The sequence below is a fragment of the Pinus tabuliformis genome, chromosome 6, assembly GCF_031772625.1.
Source record: "Pinus tabuliformis cultivar Carrire ecotype Pingquan chromosome 6, CPIR1, whole genome shotgun sequence".
In the NCBI taxonomy this organism is placed as follows: Eukaryota; Viridiplantae; Streptophyta; class Pinopsida; order Pinales; family Pinaceae; genus Pinus; species Pinus tabuliformis.
In genome coordinates this window covers 175,141,027-175,159,320 of record NC_142292.1, presented here as the reverse complement: position 1 = coordinate 175,159,320, position 18,294 = coordinate 175,141,027, and the positions used below count along the sequence as shown (strand labels likewise).

The 18,294-nt window shown below is 38.9% G+C and overlaps 2 protein-coding genes across 2 annotated transcripts; both read right to left on the bottom strand.

Moving 5' to 3' along the window:
• Nucleotides 1–357: 357 nt before the first annotated feature.
• LOC149258032 (germin-like protein 8-2) lies at nucleotides 358–1,131 on the bottom strand. Its single transcript, XM_089397760.1, has 2 exons — nucleotides 1,002–1,131; nucleotides 358–899 (listed from the first exon to the last, which is right to left on the bottom strand). The coding sequence occupies exons 1-2, from the start codon at nucleotides 1,129–1,131 to the stop codon at nucleotides 358–360; spliced, it is 672 nt and encodes a 223-aa protein (XP_089253886.1).
• A 15,661-nt stretch (nucleotides 1,132–16,792) lies between these two features.
• Nucleotides 16,793–17,566, bottom strand: LOC149258031 (germin-like protein 8-2). Its single transcript, XM_089397726.1, has 2 exons — nucleotides 17,437–17,566; nucleotides 16,793–17,334 (listed from the first exon to the last, which is right to left on the bottom strand). The coding sequence occupies exons 1-2, from the start codon at nucleotides 17,564–17,566 to the stop codon at nucleotides 16,793–16,795; spliced, it is 672 nt and encodes a 223-aa protein (XP_089253852.1).
• Nucleotides 17,567–18,294: the final 728 nt, after the last annotated feature.

Sequence of the window (18,294 nt, the reverse complement as noted above, 5' to 3'; positions counted from 1 at the left end):
AGAGGAGAAATCTCTCATTGTTGAGTAGAAAGAACAAAATAAATATGGTTCTACAAATGTTTCTCATATAAAATTAACATTTATTTTGAGTGTGCAAGTAAATAGGAAAATCACCTTCCAACTCTAGTAAAATGAGATCATGAAGAAAATAACATAGAACAAGAAACAAAATTTGAAGAAAAATTAAAGTTCCTTGAAGCAAGGTTTGAAACACCAGGTTTTGATGAAGTCTGCATAGAAGTTGAAACAGTGAGTGTTGAAGACAACATGAATGATGTAGAAAATGAAAATGTTAATGAATTTTCATGTATTGGAGCATAAAGGGGTAAAATTCATTATGACAGCATCGGATCAAGATCATGAGGATGTGAACCTGCTTTGGATAATTTGGACGAGCTTGTCATCGATCTGGAAAGCTCTGGCGAGCACAGAGGCAGAAACAGGAGGAGAGGCTCCGAACAAGGCCGGCGCAACCTGCTGAGTTCCTGGATTCTGGCTGTTCAGTCCAGAGAAGGCCACTGCGTTGACAGGGCCAATGTTCTGTTGGAAATGCACAAGACCTCGAGGGAACACAAACACGTCTCCCTTCTCCAGCGTTGTGGAGAACAGAGTGTTGTTAGTGGTGATAAAGCCAACCAAGAGAGTACCCTCGATCACCACCAAGATTTCGGTGGCCCGCGGATGTGTGTGAGGAGGGTTGAGGCCGAGAGGAGCAGCGAAATCAAGGCGGACCAACGAAATTCCCAAGGTGTTTAAGCCTGGTAGCTGCGTTACAAAAGCTGGCGTTACAACGAATCCCAACTGGTTACTGGTATCTCCTGGTTTATCTAGGCCCCTCAACCGGAAGTCGTCTGCTGTGACCGTCATCGCATTCTTACATGGAAACCCGTTCACAATAACTGCACAATTCAAAATATATATAAAATGTTATTCACCCATGATCAGCTAGCAGACATTCGCAAACGCACAAGACATACATAATTACAACATGGAAACATTACCATTGCTTTGCATATCAGCAACGCAAATGTCTTGTAAAGGATCTGGATCACTTGCACGCACAATAACAATACTATTCGCGTATGATAAGATCACTAGTACTGCAACTGCTAACGCCGGAAAGGATTCCATGGCTGTAACTCACTATTTTTCTTTTCTTCTATTCGAAAATAAATAGAGATGGACTGAATTTGATTATGAATGGAGAGCGTTGCTCCCTTTTATAACTATGGTAAATGACCTGGTGTTGCAGGTCCACCCACCGAATCCCCTCTGCCGCATACGACTGTGTCAGAGTTCTGGTTAGTTAGAGTCTAGAGTCTATAGTTATGTTTTGTGAAATATATATATATATATATAGATATGATATGTCTGTCGGGAGGATATGGTCAGTTGCGTATTTTCTTTCGACATTCAAAAATAGAAAATGTCTACCTTTATCTAATTTGTTTTAGATTGTCTTTTAAAAATGAAAATGTTTGGTTTCATATAACGTGTTTTACTTTTTCAAACTAAAAAAAATTGTACAATGATCCGGAGTTTGTTTTAGATTGTCTTTTAAGAATGAAAAAGTCTGCTTTCATATAACATGTTTTACCTTTTCAAACTAAAAAAATTGTACAGTGATCGGGAGTTTGATACAGTTTGGAAGTTAATATTTAATCACAAAAAATAATTAATTGATAATGGTGTTCTATATATATATATATATAAATAAAGAGTAAGATTGTATTGCTTAACAAAATCAAAGTTTCAGTGCATAGTTCTACTATTTACTACCATTACTAGTACTTTTTAGAGCAATTTATTGAATGTGAAACTATATAGTTTTGCCCATCTCCTAATAGAGTTATAGAGCAATATGCCGAATGGGAAATTCTATAATTTTGCCCATTTGCCAGTAGAGTTATAGAGCAACCTGCCTATTGGGAAACTATATAATTTTGACTATCTGTCAATAGAGTTGTTACTCTAAAACTACAAAAACTGTAAAATCTGCACTGGAGTGTTTATGGAGTCATCATACCACAAAAGACTATCAACCAAAATTTAATTATTATGAATCAAAAGAAGTTATATCAACCAACATATAACAATTATGAATCATAAGAAGTGATACCAACCAACATTTAACAATTATGAATCAGAAGATGTGACACGTGTTTAATCTCTCGCACTAGATCCTAGAGGTGTAGACGTTGTGCTAGTGCATGGAATATGACACTCAATTTGAGCAATGAAAGTGTCCATCCTCTCCACATAGAACCACAAGTTCCACTATTCTCTTTTCACATCATCAAGGCTAGCAAAAACATTATACCTATCATCTCGTTTTTCCATAAGAATACTTCCTATCAAGGTTTCCTTTTTCCAATAACAACTAATGAAAAAATACTACTCTTTTAAGTGTGGCTAGTGTCCGAAATCCACTGCCCACATTCCTCCACTAGCTCTGAATCTGAGAAGAAATGTCTTTCTCTAGCTGTTGTTGGGCACCAAATTGGCCTATCTTTTCCCTGCATTTCCACTCCTCTTTTCAACAATTTTGTATTCGTTCGCATATATTTACTGTGTAAAACTATGAGGTAATTCCCCCTTTTATCGTCTCTTGGGATATTTAATTAATGGAGTAGAGTCATGAGGGTTTTACCTATGCGAACCACTAACACATGTTATGACCGCCGATTATGGAGCGCAGGTGTTGACTGCACAGCATATCGCAGCAGTTCCATGATTCACCGCAGCTGATCGACCACGACGAAACAACATAATTGATTTGTAGTTGTTCCCAACCCATTTTTGAATCATTCTTATTCTTGCTCTCTCAGTGCTAGTGTTGTGATGGAACTGATGTATATCTTTGGGAATATAGTTTCTAGGTTTTTGGGAGAGATGTTATTCTCCTTTGTACTGTATAAAAGACAAGTCATTCCTGTATCAAGACTTAGTCAGACCCTGCATTGTATTGTAACAACATTATTCAGACTAATAAGATACAAGCCTTTTTGTTGATCTATCGTTCGTTGTGAGTAACTCAACCGTGATCAGAGAGCTGGGCCTGCTCTTCTGATCAGGTGTTGCGTGTTTCCTTGCTTTGTGTGTATTGTTTATTGTTGTGTTTATTTCTTGTTTGCTGTTGCAGATTCCTTAGGTAACTGTGAATACCTTTTTAAGTTCTGCAGTTGAGTTTTTATTTCTATTTCAACAATGCCTTGATTGGTGATCATGAACCCTTGGTCGATGACAGATTGTAACCTTGCCCCTGCATATACCTTGCGTGTTTCCTTCAAAAGAATACGCACTCGGATTGATACATTAATGTAGGAAAAGGGGTGGATAAATTGTTCATACCTGGACACCAACTTTTTGGCGTCGTTGCCAGGGAGGCTAATGAGGTGCAAGACACGATCTGTATTAACTAGAGGGTCAATCTCTCATCTTAGGGAGAGACCGAGCTTTCTCACTCTGCTCAGGTCCTCAGCGTAGCTATTTCCTTTATTTCGTGTTTTTATTGTTTCCTGTTTTATTAGGGCTGATCTCTTGCCCTGGGGAGGGAGGAGTCCTCTGATGCCCTACTCCAGGCTCTGAGCTTAGATTTCCCTTACATTTTTGTGTTTTCAATTTCGAGAAAACCAGTCTCTCGCTCTGGGGAGGGAGGGGTCCTCTGACGCCCTACTTCAAGTCTTGAAGTGTTAGGTTTTCTCGTGTGTGTGTGTTATTTTCTTGGTTGGGTTCTTGTCCCAGGGAGGGAGGAGTCTTTTGACGCCCTCCCCCAGGCCCTGAACCCTAGGTTCCTGTTTTCTTTTCTTTTTTTTTTCGTTAACTGCCCTCTTTTTAACGTGATCTCTCGTCCTGGGGAGGGAATGGTCTTTTGACAGCCTACTCCAGGCCTTGAGCATTGTGGTTTGATCGCAACATTTGTCACCACACCAAATTGTATGAACAAAGAGCCAAATAAAAGGGGCAGAGGGAGAGCCCCAAATAAGGGAGGACAGGATTTGGGAAGGAACACTTATATCCAACAAATCATTGCAAAAGTTGAGTCAAAGGCGTCTTCCCGTGCAACCTTGAGGCCATGTGCATAGACAAAATTTGAGGGAAAATCTGTAGAACAACCAGTGCTATTCACAACACCCCCTACTGATTCGATACAACAGACCCTTCCAGCAGTCGGGGAGATAAGCAACATTACACATGTTAAGGGGATCTCATTGCTTTTAACATAAGAAGAAGAAGTTGCAAGTAAAGCGTCCAAAGGAACGATCCATCCCAGTAGGGAAGAAGGAGTTGCAGAGAGGAGATTTGAAGGATCCAGCGACTGTGGCTGGGAGGAAGATATTGTAGAGACATTTCTATCACCAAAGGATAGAGGGAGTGTTGTTAAGGCAACTCGAACCCCTTTGATAAAAGCCCTTCCTGTGGAGCCTGCTGAAATCCCAAGAGAGTATTGGAAGATATTAATGGCACCTACAACCTCTACTATTGACTTCCCAATTGGGGATTTAGGGACTAGCACACCAACAAAGCCCATTCCTTTAACAGCTTTACCCAGTTTCCATGGGCTTACTTCAGAAGACCCTGACATGTTTTTGTTCGAATTTGACTTTGTGTGTCGAGGGTATGATTACATAACGAATGCTCAGAAATTGAAAAACTTTCCTGCTACGCTAAAAGGGACAACCCTGCAGTGGTTTATGGGTCTTGGGGGAAGGTCTATCACCGCATGGGAGGAGATGAGAACTGCTTTCTTGGAGAAGTACCAAGACTACTGTAAATCACAGGATATTAAAGAAGTGATTTGACACAGAAAGAGGACGAAAATATCGAAGACTGTGTGGAATGCTTTAAATACAAATTGCAGAGATCAGGTCACTCTGACCTGGATAAGGAAATTTTGAAAACTATCCTTCTCCGAGCTTTCTGAGAAGACTCCTTGGAATTGTTGAATATAGTCGGAAAGGGAGATATACCAAAGGAGAAATTTGATACCATCTGTGAGTTGTGTATCCAATGCTCAAGAGGAGTTGCAAGGAATAAACAAGGGATTCGATCAACAAAAGTATTTGGTGGAGGTGTTACAAAAGCAAAAATTGGGAATTTGTTTGACAACCTGAGGACTGATATCCTGAGTACTTTGTCTGAACAGATAGACATGCTATAGGTAAAACAGAAACAATTGGAATTGGAAAGAACTATGGCCGTATTTTTCCCAACATGTAGGAAGAAACACCCACAGAGGGAATGTCCATTAAACTCCGTAGAAGAATGTGAAATCTGTGAGATGAATCTTGTGACAAGTTCATGCCCATCCTTGCCAGGACTAAAAGCAGTTTTTCAAGGGACAGGCGAAGAGATGGAGCAGCTGTACTTTATGGGACCTAAAAAGCCATGGCAACCTCGACCGTCAATGGGAAATCAAGGTATGTTTCCTGATCCATCTCAATACTTTATCAATTTTAATATGGGTCCCCAGACCATGCCTTATCCGCCCACGTGGCCCCAATACCAGTTTCCACCTTGGCAGTAGTGGGCTTCTCAAGCCAGTTCAAGTTCCTCATGGGCTCCGAACTGGCGGGGACCTTCTCTTCTTGGTCAGTTTCCCCAGTCAATGCCACAACAACAACTTCAGTTGCCCTCTAATGTGCCTCTTGGTAATCAACTTGTTCGTCCCCAACTCCCTATCCAACCCAATCTGAATCCTAATAATAAAGGGCCCCAGCAAGCTGACACCCTCAACCTACCTTCATATAGCATCTCTACTGCATAATTCTATGAGATGAATTTACGATCTAGGCAGACAGTAGATGCTCAACCCTCACCAGTTATCATTGAACAGATTGACAGTAAGGAAAAGGAACCAAAAATGGTTGAAGAGGAACCAAACTGAGTCAACAAAAATTATACACCTCCTCAACTACCAGTTACTCAAAAGCACCAAGTTGAACCGCCCTATCGAGAAAGGTTGGTTGTGAGTAAACCAACCCCTCAAGCCGAGTTTGACCTCTTAGGGGAGTTACATAATTTATTCGTTAAGATCCCCCTATTGCAAGCTATGAGGGATGTACCTATATATGCAAAAAATCTTAGGGAATATTGTGCTAAGAAGCCTAAAAATAAATCAAGAGACCCGTTCACCATTCATGTAATGGGGAAGCTATTAGATTTCATGATGGAAAGGTCCATGCCTGTAAAGTATGGGGATCCCGGGAACCCAATTTTAACCGTACAAATTAATGGGGTAGAAATTCCAAATGTACTGGTAGATTTGGGTGCCGCCATAAATGTCATCACTGCTGAAACCATGCGTGCATTAGGTCTCCGTAACTTGAAACACACACCTACATTGTTATAATTGGCAAATCGATCTACAGTGAAACCGGTGGGGAAGTTAGAAGATATCACGATTTCGGTTGATTCATGGCACTACCCTGTGGACTTCCTAGTACTCCAAATGCAATCTCCAGCTGGAGGCCATCCCCTAATTCTGGGAAGGCCTTGGCTGGCAACCGTAGATGCTTATATTGGGTGTTGGTTTGGACATATGATCATTTCAAATGGGCAAAACACTAAGAACCTAGTGTTATATCCTCCCACAGAACCTAACCCATCAGCAAAATCAGCAGGCCGCAAGAAATCTTTATACAGGAAAGAGTCCGAATCAGAAAATCTTCTACACACATCTAAATTTCCCTAGTTATTAAGTAGTCAGTCTGACTGCTCAATTATTAGGAATCCCCTTACATTCTTCTACCATAATTCTTGAAAAATCTAAGTCATTATGTCAGGCTCGAAGTTGACACTTTCAGAAGGGACCCTGTGAGAGAGGCCTTTAATCATGATTAGGGATTATCATTGATCACCAACCATCCCCAATAAAACCATAAATCTGGCCATTGTGCTTCAAAGGCTTTTGTTCAGTGACAGGTGAACAACGTTAAACAAAGCCTCGTAAAAACTGATGGAGCCCCCTCTGTTTCAAGGGCTAGCTTGAACCTAAAGGCTAGTTGGGTTGGTTTCCTGGCATAGTTTTTGCATCCAAGGACTGCCTATGGGAAACAGGTACAAAATATGGCGCCATTGCCGGGGAGCGAAGTAACGAATATATATTTCTCCGGGGAATGATAAAGATTAGATCTATTCTTTTCATATGACTCCACTTTGTCATATGGCGATTCCACTGGGTGACCAATCCCATTGTTTCGAAATTTCAGCTGCCTTTACTGCTATGCAAGGTTCATTGATACTTTCAATCAGTAGTATATGTCTCTCCCTCTCAGCCATGGTAAAAAATTTAAAATGTCTACAGAGGATGCAACTTTTAAACTACACCTATGAGTGTAAATTTTCCATGGGATTTTATGTTCATATTGTATATATTCTTCAGATTTTCAGCTCCTCGCAACATGGTTTGTCAATAAATCCACTTCGCACTTGGTTACATTGGAAAGCGGATTACACCTAATAGTGTAAATTTTTTCAGTTCAGTTAGATAGAGGTGTGGGGATTAAATAGATATTTTGAGTTTCAATATGTAGTAGATCAACGTGTTCGATGTTTATGAGTGGTGTGATTTGAAGAGTATATGATAGATCAAGTTATATTTTCAGTCTTTAGAAATTTTCAGTTTTCAGATTTCAGTATGAAAGAGTATCTGAATTAGTGTAGGAATATGGTTGCATTTCACAGTTGTAGGTTGTAGTGTGTAGTGTGCAGTAGCAGAGTATTCAAATGAAAACACTGATCCATGGAGATTCATTATATTTCGATATAAGATGGAAAATTAGTGGTTGGTGGTTTTATGGTATGACTCCATGCCCAACACTAAAGGCAACCGGTCTACTAGTTCTCTGCATCCCACAGGGGGAAGCAGTCCCCATTGGAGCCAATGTTGTAACATGATTAGTTTTGATCATTTAAGTTTGTTGATATAATAGGTTTTAGTAGTTTAGAAATAATAAATTGGTCTGCAAGAGTAAAATGCACCCTCAAAATGTAAATTTAAGTCTCATTATCAGGTTGATTTAGTTAATCATGCATTTAAACATGATTGAATGATATAATAAAGTAAATTCAAACATGGTTTAAAAACAACCGAAAATGAATTTTTCAAAAATGGAAAGAGGTTTTTGTTTATAACATCCTCATGTACAAAACCCACTCTTATTTTTCTAACCGTTGTTATGGTTTTGGAGATACACTTACATCTTTGAAGGCATGTTTTCCAAAAATTTCATGTTTTAGTCACCTTTTTGCAGAGAATATGGTGGCTAAACAAAGATGAATCTTGGGAAACTGGAGGAGGTTTTTTAACTCAGATTAACAGAGGTTATGGTTTGGGATATTTGGATGAATCTTTGCAGGCATGTTTTCCAGAAGTTTCCTTATTTTATCCAGGGTTTTCAAATGCGGTTTCCGAGTAGGGGGGAATAAATTTTCAAAAACATGAAAGAGGTTTTTGTTGCTAACATAATCATTTAAAAAAACCTGCCTCACGTTTCTAACATCTATTATGTTTTGGGAGACACAAAGGTATTACATGACCCTATTTTTCAGAATTTCGAGAGGAAAAAGCTCAAAGACAGTTAGTGACATCGAGGCCACCTCATCAAATATGAGTTGCAACCAAATTCAAATTTCTCTTCTTTAGCAAAAAAATCCTCAAGGATAGTACTAGAACTCTTCAAATAGTTTTAGTTACCTTTATTTGTGTTCTATTTTTGTAATACAATTTTCAGATATTTGTAATAGCTCTTGATATTTTTATCAATATATTTTGTGAGGAAATTGTATAAATACTTCATCAATTGAAGTAATATGGGTTGGCTTTTGATGCCAAGGCTCTTAAACTATGTAATAGCTTCTCTTGTAGAATTCTAATGAAATCCTTCCGGCTGCAGTTATGACATAATTTTGTGTTTCTCATATGTCTTTATAGTGTTTTCATAACTTGTTTCTACATATGTTCAAAACAATCGTAGGAAGGTCTGAGTAAGGTAGATTAAGTCTTAATCTCTCTGTAATTCCGTGCAAAATCAAAACCTTTAGAAAGAGATTAGCTTATTGGACTGTTTGTCCAAGATAAGTCCTCTTTGACTGGTTTTTTCTTTATGTTTTCTGATAGCCATTAAAAGAGATTAGCTTATTAGACTATCTATCTGAAATAGCTCCTCTTGGAATCGGTTTCACTTTGGCCTTTTGTTACCTTTGAATATGTTTTTGTTGGGCTATAGAAATCTTCTACACGCATCTAAATTTCCCCAGTTGTTAAGTAGTCAGTCTGACTGCTCAATTATTAGGAATCCCCTTACATTTTTCTACCATAGTTCTTGAAAAAACTAAGTCATTCTGTCAGGCTAGAAACTGACACTTTCAGAAGGGACCCTGTGAGAGAGGCCTTTAATCATTATTAGGGATTATCATTGATCGCCAACCATCCCCATTAAAACCATAAATCTGGCCATTGTGCTACAAAGGATGTTGTTCAGTGACAAGTGAACAATGTTAAACACAATGTCATAACAATTGAGGGAGCCCCCTCTGGTTCAAGGGCTAGCTTGAACCTAAAGGCTAGTTGAGTTGGTTTCCTGGCGTAGTTTTTGCAGCCAAGGGCTGCCTACGGGAAACAAGAACAACAACAACCAAAAAAATAACTTTGATATTAGTTTTTATTGATAATTTATTTTTTATAAAATTCTAGTTATTTGTCACTAAATTATCTATAAATATTATATCATTTTTGTTTTATTGTTTTAGATTTATTTGTACACTAGTAATTATGTTCTACTTTTATTTTATAAATGAAGTCAAATTACATGTTAGAAGTTCAATTTAAAAAGTCATTATCTAATATAGTTCATTGCTTCTAAAATTAGATGCATTTTAAAATAATGTGTAATAATTCTAAATAAAATTTAATTCTATAAATAATGTTTCGCTAGCACACGGTACAATTAAATATATTTTATTTTTTTCAAATTATTTAGGAAAAGTTTCAAATGGTCCACCCTTGATATGTTGCATGCAAAAAAAACATAAGAAAAAGAACCATAACATCACCAATGGTTCTTGTTATCCATGTTTTTAAAAATTAAAAGTTATTATATTTATTGTTTTAATTTTTGTTTCAACATGACAAGTCCAATTTAAATGTCCACATCTTCCTGTATAATTAAAAATACTGGATTGAATTTAACATGTGCCATAGACTAATATGAACTACATAAAAATCTAATAAAGGCTTCATGCAAAGCCTTGTTTTATATTAGTAAATGGATTAGATTGGAAATTGAAAAATCTTATTGTTTTCTTCACACTCAAAAACTTACCCTTCACCTTCGGTCTACCACTTAAAATGTCGTTGATATCTCTGGATAATTCTATTATCAAGTCTGTTGCTTCACAATCATTGTGATTATATATTAATGAGTTTGAATCACAATTAATATAGAATTTAGCATATGCACACATATATGAAATTGAAAATACAAGATATGGAATTTGAGTTAAATAATTTTCTGATAAAAATAAAGAATTAAATTTATTGATTAAATTGGCTGGTGTAATAGATTATGTTAAAAGAAATAAATGAAAGGTAAAATTAGTAGAAATATGGTGTACAGTCATTGACGAAAATGCGTAGTCATATAATGCAAAAAAAAAGAAAAATATTTAGTCTTACAATGTCATCTGCATTTGGTGAACATTGTAAAGTATACGGTGAATCCATTTTGGATTCTTGAGCCACCATTGTTGCATAAAGGGAAATGTGTAGCTACCACTATTCACGCGTCACCATTTTTTCACGCAAGGAAAAGTTATTGATCTTGGTAATATCAGTTAGAAATAATTAATTCCTACTTGTCTATGGTTGTAATTCTCCATTTGAGGAGTTTGTTCCTACATAATAGGAATTAGCTAGAATATAGTTTCTCCTAGTTTAGTGTGTGGTTGAGAGAATCTCTCAACCACACTACTGTACGTCTAAGATAGAATTCCTATCTTGAGACTATTGCTTGTACAAATATGTGTGTAATTTCCTTGATGTAATAATATAGAATTTTTCTGCTGTGTGCTATTTTATCTTGGTATCAGAGCTTCAGAGCCCGTAAGGGCCTAGGCCTCGGCCCCTCCTGGGCTGAGGGAAAATAAAGAGTTTAGTATATGTTGTGTGTCCATCAATTTTTTTTTGTGGTCTGTTCAAGTGCTTGAGCGGCTATTTGAAATCGTGTTAAGCACGTTGCTGCCCTAGTCCGACGTATAAAGGACGTTGTAAACTCCGTTTCCATAGCCAATTTCGTTGTGTTGGCGTAGGTATCCATTGCTCCAATCGTCATGCTTATTGCAGTGGCCTTGACAATGGATCTATGCAGTGGAAGCGTGGATGCTCTCTCACTATGTGTGTTAGCGCTGCAAGGAGTGTGGTCGGTGGTGCACTGTAAGAGAGTAAGATCCCTGCAGGTGCCTGGTGCCTTCGATTGATGCAGGTTGTGGTGTTGATACTGGTAGAACCTCCAAGATCGGTAGCCTTGGTGTGTCTGCCAATCGGAGAGTGAGATCCGAGCAGTGTGGCAGCAGATCGGTTGATCAGGGCAACCGAGCCGACGGACTGCAGATCGTAGGCTGAGTGGATCACTTGTGGGGTGGTTCGATCTGTCAGTGGATTGGATGGAAGACTACATATGGTGATCGGAAAGTCCGAGTGATTTTTTATTTATTTATCTTTTCCCCAAATAATCGACCATGGCAGATGGCAGGAGGAATAATTTCCATTAGCAGGAATGCAATTTCTGTCACAGAAACGCGAGTAGATCGAACCTATGTTGATCGTCGAGTTGATCTCACTGTGTTTACCATGGAGGCGTTGTCTCTTGTATGCGTGGACGAGGTCGCAACAAGGTGGATCTGTCGGGTTCTGATGGATTGAAGGTCGACACCCTCTTTGTTGGAGCACTTCACCGTGAAGGAGGAGGTGCAGTTTAACCGCTCCGTGGATCTGCTATCGATTGAGTGAGTTAATCTTCTTTAGTGGTGGAGTGATTTGATCTACCAAACAAATCAGGTGTTGTTGAATTTGTGTTGTGTCGGATTGGTGGTAGCCTGCGGGCGTCTTTATAGAGCGAAGGAAAGAAGATCAACATATTGGCGGATTAAGTGAATCAGAAGAACCGAGATCTGTTGCTGGATTTGCGGCGTCTTCAAAGCCAGAGGTCTGCATGTATGCAGTCATGCGTGGCTGCTAATAGATATTTTTTTTTCCTTGTTGGCGTTGAGCTGCTGGAATGAGAGACGCAGCCTGCGGAGAAGACCTCTATGTAGCACATAGTTGTATATTGAAGAGAAACGGTGGTTGTGGCGATCGATCCCTAAGATTTGTGATCAAATCTGCGGCTCTATCGCTGTACAGGCTGATCTTCAAGTGGATCATACTTTGTAGATGATCCGCATGGGTTGTGTGAGGGATCAGAGTGCGAGTGCGGGCTTCTTTCATTTTTTCTTTGATGTGGCCCGAGTTTGCTATTACCCAAGGAGGTTTATGCAACAGAGGAGGTGGAGCAGCAGTAGTAGGGTTCTTTCTTCTTTGTCAGGCCTTTGAGAGGCACGAGGAAAATGCATTCTTTGATGAGAGTGACCAGCCATCCATAGGCGCACATTGCCAGAGCTGTCTTGCAGCTCTTGGAGTGGAGGTGGAGGCAAGCTCGGCTATTCTGTTCATAGAACAATCATCTGTGGCTTTGAAGAGGCGTGAAGACTGTAATTGCGGCCAGATCTGAGCCAGTGTGCTATGAGGAGGTGTGAGCAAAGAAACAGAGGACAAGGGTGTTTGGACAAGGGAATTTGGGCTGAAGGATGATATTATGCCAATCATGCATGATGACGATCATTATGAGCTCGTTAAAGATATTGGATCATAGGCGTTATGTGATCTAATGCAGGATGTGATTCATGTTGAATTGAAATTGTGAGATGCGCTGGTGCAGAGTTTGGTGAACTGTGGAGAGTGTTTCCACTATTTTAGAAATCTTATGTTGACTGTGTTGCTGTAGAGTGGCAGAATTCTTGAAGTTCTTGCTGGAGCCTGGGCGGATGTGTATTCCAACAGCGATGCCGTGATGACCAGTTGTATTGCAGTTGTTGTTTGATTGAGGCCGATTTTCTGCTTGCTATGGAGGACTGCATGTTGGTGTTGTGGAGCACTGCATGCTGGTTGACTAAGGTTGTTTGAAGTTCGTCCGAGGGCTGGAGAGCTCAACTGCATGTGGCGAGCGTGGACAGTCGTGGTTGTGAGTCTGCCTTAAATTCAAAGTGAACTAGGAACAGAGTTGTCAGATTCGTCGGATCAGTGCCAGTGAGGAGCAAAGATGTCTTTGCTGTGCCTTGTGAAGCGTTCAAAGTAGCGCTCTAGTTCGTCCCTCATATGGAGCTGCCACAGCGTGTAGATTTCCGTATAAGTGAGCTGGGTGCACCAGAGCGATTTTATCCGTAAGCATTGTTGGGATACGGAGCATCGACTGGTGTGAGCTGAGGCTTATGGTTGTCGAGTGCCTTTGGAGAGATCAGTCCATAGGAGGAGCTGCAGATCCATCAAAGTGGAAAATTCGTTGAATTCCATGGAAGCCATGAAGAATTTGGTTCAACTTTCAGAATCTCTGCAGTAGATCGTTGCCCTGCTGGAAGCAGAGGAGTTGTCAACGAAGAATTTTACTTTCCTCAACGTTGTGCCTCTCGGCAATGTTGGTGCTGGAAAGTCAGTTGTATTAAGCAGTCTGGTTAGTCATCCTGTGCTGCCTACAGGAGAAAATGGAGCTGCTCGATATATAGAGAAGTTTATGCTATTGTCTAAATGTATTTTTTTTAATTCTCTGATGATGTTGCAATATATTGATTAACTGTCATGACAATAAAACTAGTTGTAATTTAAGTGACATTAGTATGACCAACTATTGTCACAATGCTGAGTGTGTTGGAACTGGTCATTCCAACACTAAGAAAATTTGCAGGGGTTGTTGAACACATGACAGTGAAAATGACATCAATTGGAGCTACATCAGAGATTGGAGGATGATCGAGATCGTGTTGCAGATTGTTAGTGAGCATGAAGCAGTATGCTTGAAAACAGTGACTAGCCTTGACACTGTGAGTAGGGGAAGTGGCATTGTGTTGCGATGCCAGGAGAATTGGATACTGAAATGTGGAGGATTGGACCGTGGAGTCCTGGATTACTATTCTTGAAGGGAAAATTGTGTTCTCTTCGTGTGGCTGTGAGTGCCTATATGTTCTGGTTTCTTTATCAGTGGACCCCTCACAGATGAGGTAAAGGAGCAACGACAACGTTTATGGTGGACAACAAAGTAGATGTTTGTTTAAGTTAGTGTGGTTTGTGGAATAGACTCCCTAACATGTTATAAGCAAGTCCAGTTGTTGTAATGGTCATTGTATGTACCCAGAAACTCCAAAATGTTGAATGAAATGTAAAAGGTATTTGAAAGTTTGTGGTGATCTTAAAACCACTTTGTAATGGATTGCCTTTGTGGCTGGTTGGTGGTGAGCCAGGAACCATCCATAGAGCCTTAGTGGCTACAGGATTTTCCCGGAGGTGGCACATTTAAGTTCTGGATTTGCCCAGTGGTGGCAGATCGAACTTGCCTAGAGGTGGCACATTTAAGTTCCGGATTTGCCCGGTGGTGGCAGATCGGACTTTCCTGAAGGTGGCATAGTTAAGTTCCGGATTTGCCCGATGGTGGCAGATCGGACTTGCCCGGTGGTGGCATATTGCCTGAGTGGCTAACGTGTACACAGGAGCTTTGTGCTCGTAGGAGCAGGTGGACTGCAGTAACACCTGGCTCATGGTCTCAGATATTGGTGTGTCTGAGCATAAGAGGGTCGGCGCACTTTTCTATCTGACAGTTGCGTCGAAAGGCGCAATCAGCGCAACTGTTTGCGATTGTTATTTGGACATGAATATTTGGCTTAGAAAGGCACTGATCTCTCTTTGTTTTTGGAAGTTCTGCACATGTAATTCGCCCGATGGTGGTGGATTTGACTATCATGACAAATAGTCATTAAGGGGGGGAGTTAGAAATAATTAATTCCTACTTGTCTATGGTTGTAATTCTCCATTTGAGGAGTTTGTTCCTACATAATAGGAATTAGCTAGAATATAGTTTCTCCTAGTTTAGTGTGTGGTTGAGAGAATCTCTCAACCACACTACTGTACGTCTAAGATAGAATTCCTATCTTGAGACTATTGCTTGTACAAATATGTGTGTAATTTCCTTGATGTAATAATATAGAATGTTTCTGCTGTGTGCTATTTTATCTATATCTACAGCTTCAATTGATATGTTGAGTGGAATCTACAGGGGCATGTTGTTCGGAGTGCAATCATCTGTAAGAGGAGAACTATCACTAGAAATAGTCGACAATGGTTGTCAATGGCTTGCAGTGCCACCAATATATTGAGAAAAGAATGTGTTGCGCTAGTCGCCACTATGAGCCATAACCACATCCACCACTTAACGGAATTCACTTAAGGAAAAGTAAATTTTAGTGTTATATATGAGTAAATCCATTATGTTCATCATATCTATGAGTTTGTTCTTTATGTAAGGGAAACTGAAAATTCAGTTCTTAATGAAGGATTTTTATTTTAATGTGGCACATTTTATTTTAAGTGGAACCATGCAAAGGTAAAGAAATGGTGATGTATTTTGGGTACATGATATGCTTCCACCCTCATACATAAGGAGGCATCTATTATTGGAAATTTATTTGATTTTAGGCAAAGATGTCCTAAACTATCATTAATCCCACTTAATACAACCAAAGTATGATTTATGGGCCCATTTTGATTGCTCAAATCATAGTTAAGTTACAATTGACCAATCTTGTGGTCAAGTTACCTTTTCATTATACATGTAAAACAGATAGGTGAACAATAGAAATTTAACTTGTACAAAATTTCCATGGAATATTTTTAATAATAATAAAGATAGAGGGTTAAGATTTATGTTAAAGGTAGTTATGTTTTTGTTTTTGTTTTTTTTTTTAATTTGGTTTTTAAAATGTTATAAAAATAAATTAAAATAAAATATAAATATTTTGAACATGAAAAGAGTTACGGTTTTTTAGTCATTTGTTTTACCAATTAAGAATTTCCACGATTGAAAATTATATTCCATATTATAATTATTAATAATAAAGTTATAAATTAATTATTTAGTATGATTTACTTTAATCTTGACGATATATATGAAATTACTTTAATCTGAGTGATAGCGAAGTGAATATGAGAATGGCAAGAGGCCGTCCAAGAAGAATGAATTCTATTGCTCGTTCAATATTTTGTACATGATCGTGGAATTGTGGAAAAATCCTGTGTGAGTGATGTTTATTACTTGATCTTTTGTTCAATTTTTTCTATAATCTATGTAGTTCTTGGTAATTTAGGCGGTGTATCAAAGCCGTTCCTGCAGTTTTGAGTAGACTACATTTTTAAAAGAAGGATGTTGTGAGAATGGTGGACGACTTCTTCCTCTGAACAGTTGAATATTGATTAACATGAGAAATTTCATAATCCAAATTAACACTGATATGTATTTCCAAGTCTTTGTCAATCGTGTATCAAACGCAGCGTCAGATTTGAAATATTGAACTTTTATTTATATTATAATTAAACGCAGCGTCTGCTATTATAATTACCTCTCTCAGATAACAACATCGGGAGGTTGGTATATAAATACCACCTCAATTGAAGGAAGGAAAGAGCGAATAGTATTATGACAGCATCGCAAGATCATGAGGATGTGAACCTGCTTTGGATAATATGGACGAGCTTGTCATCGATCTGGAAAGCTCTGGCGAGCACAGAGGCAGAAACAGGAGGAGAGGCTCCGAACAAGGCCGGCGCAACCTGCTGAGTTCCTGGATTCTGGCTGTTCAGTCCAGAGAAGGCCACTGCGTTGACAGGGCAAATGTTCTGTTGGAAATGCACAAGACCTCGAGGGAACACAAACACGTCTCCCTTCTCCAGCGTTGTGGAGAACAGAGTGTTGTTAGTGGTGATAAAGCCAACCAAGAGAGTACCCTCGATCACCACCAAGATTTCGGTGGCCCGCGGATGTGTGTGAGGAGGGTTGAGGCCGAGAGGAGCAGCGAAATCAAGGCGGACCAACGAAATTCCCAAGGTGTTTAAGCCTGGTAGCTGCGTTACAAAAGCTGGCGTTACAACGAATCCCAACTGGTTACTGGTATCTCCTGGTTTATCTAGGCCCCTCAACCGGAAGTCGTCTGCTGTGACCGTCATCGCATTCTTACATGGAAACCCGTTCACAATAACTGCACAATTCAAAATATATATAAAATGTTATTCACCCATGATCAGCTAGCAGACATTCGCAAACGCACAAGACATACATAATTACAACATGGAAACATTACCATTGCTTTGCATATCAGCAACGCAAATGTCTTGTAAAGGATCTGGATCACTTGCACGCACAATAACAATACTATTCGCGTATGATAAGATCACTAGTACTGCAACTGCTAACGCCGGAAAGGATTCCATGGCTGTAACTCACTATTTTTCTTTTCTTCTATTCGAAAATAAATAGAGATGGACTGAATTTGATTATGAATGGAGAGCGTTGCTCCCTTTTATAACTATGGTAAATGACCCGGTGTTGCAGGTCCACCCACCGAATCCCCTCTGCCGCATACGACTGTGTCAGAGTTCTGGTTAGTTAGAGTCTAGAGTCTATAGTTATGTTTTGTGAAATATATATATATATATATGTCTGTCGGGAGGATATGGTCAGTTGCGTATTTTCTTTCCACATTCAAAAATAGAAAATGTTTGGTTTCATATAACGTGTTTTACTTTTTCAAACTAAAAAAATTGTACAATGATCCGGAGTTTGTTTTAGATTGTCTTTTAAGAATGAAAAAGTCTGCTTTCATATAACATGTTTTACTTTTTCAAACTAGAACAATTGTACAGTGATCGGGAGTTTGATACAGTTTGGAAGTTAATATTTAATCACAAAAAATAATTAATTGATAATGGTGTTATATATATATATATATAAATAAATAAAGAGTAAGATTGTATTGCTTAACAAAATCAAAGTTTCAGTGCATAGTTCTACTATCTACTATCATTACTACTAGTATTTTTTAGAGCAATTTATTGAATGTGAAACTATATAGTTTTGCCCATCTCCTAATAGAGTTATAGAGCAATATGCTGAATTGGAAATTATATAATTTTGCCCATTTGCCAATAGAGTTATAGAG

What these genes read in the sequence shown, in the direction of transcription:
- LOC149258031 (XM_089397726.1), bottom strand. Translation starts at nt 17,566, where the DNA reads ATGGAATCCTTTCCGGCGTTAGCAGTTGCAGTACTAGTGATCTTATCA. An exon ending in TGCTGATATGCAAAGCAATG is followed by an intron (nt 17,335 to 17,436) that starts GTAATGTTTCCA and finishes TGAATTGTGCAG; the next exon opens with TTATTGTGAACGGGTTTCCA.
- LOC149258032 (XM_089397760.1), bottom strand. Translation starts at nt 1,131, where the DNA reads ATGGAATCCTTTCCGGCGTTAGCAGTTGCAGTACTAGTGATCTTATCA. An exon ending in TGCTGATATGCAAAGCAATG is followed by an intron (nt 900 to 1,001) that starts GTAATGTTTCCA and finishes TGAATTGTGCAG; the next exon opens with TTATTGTGAACGGGTTTCCA.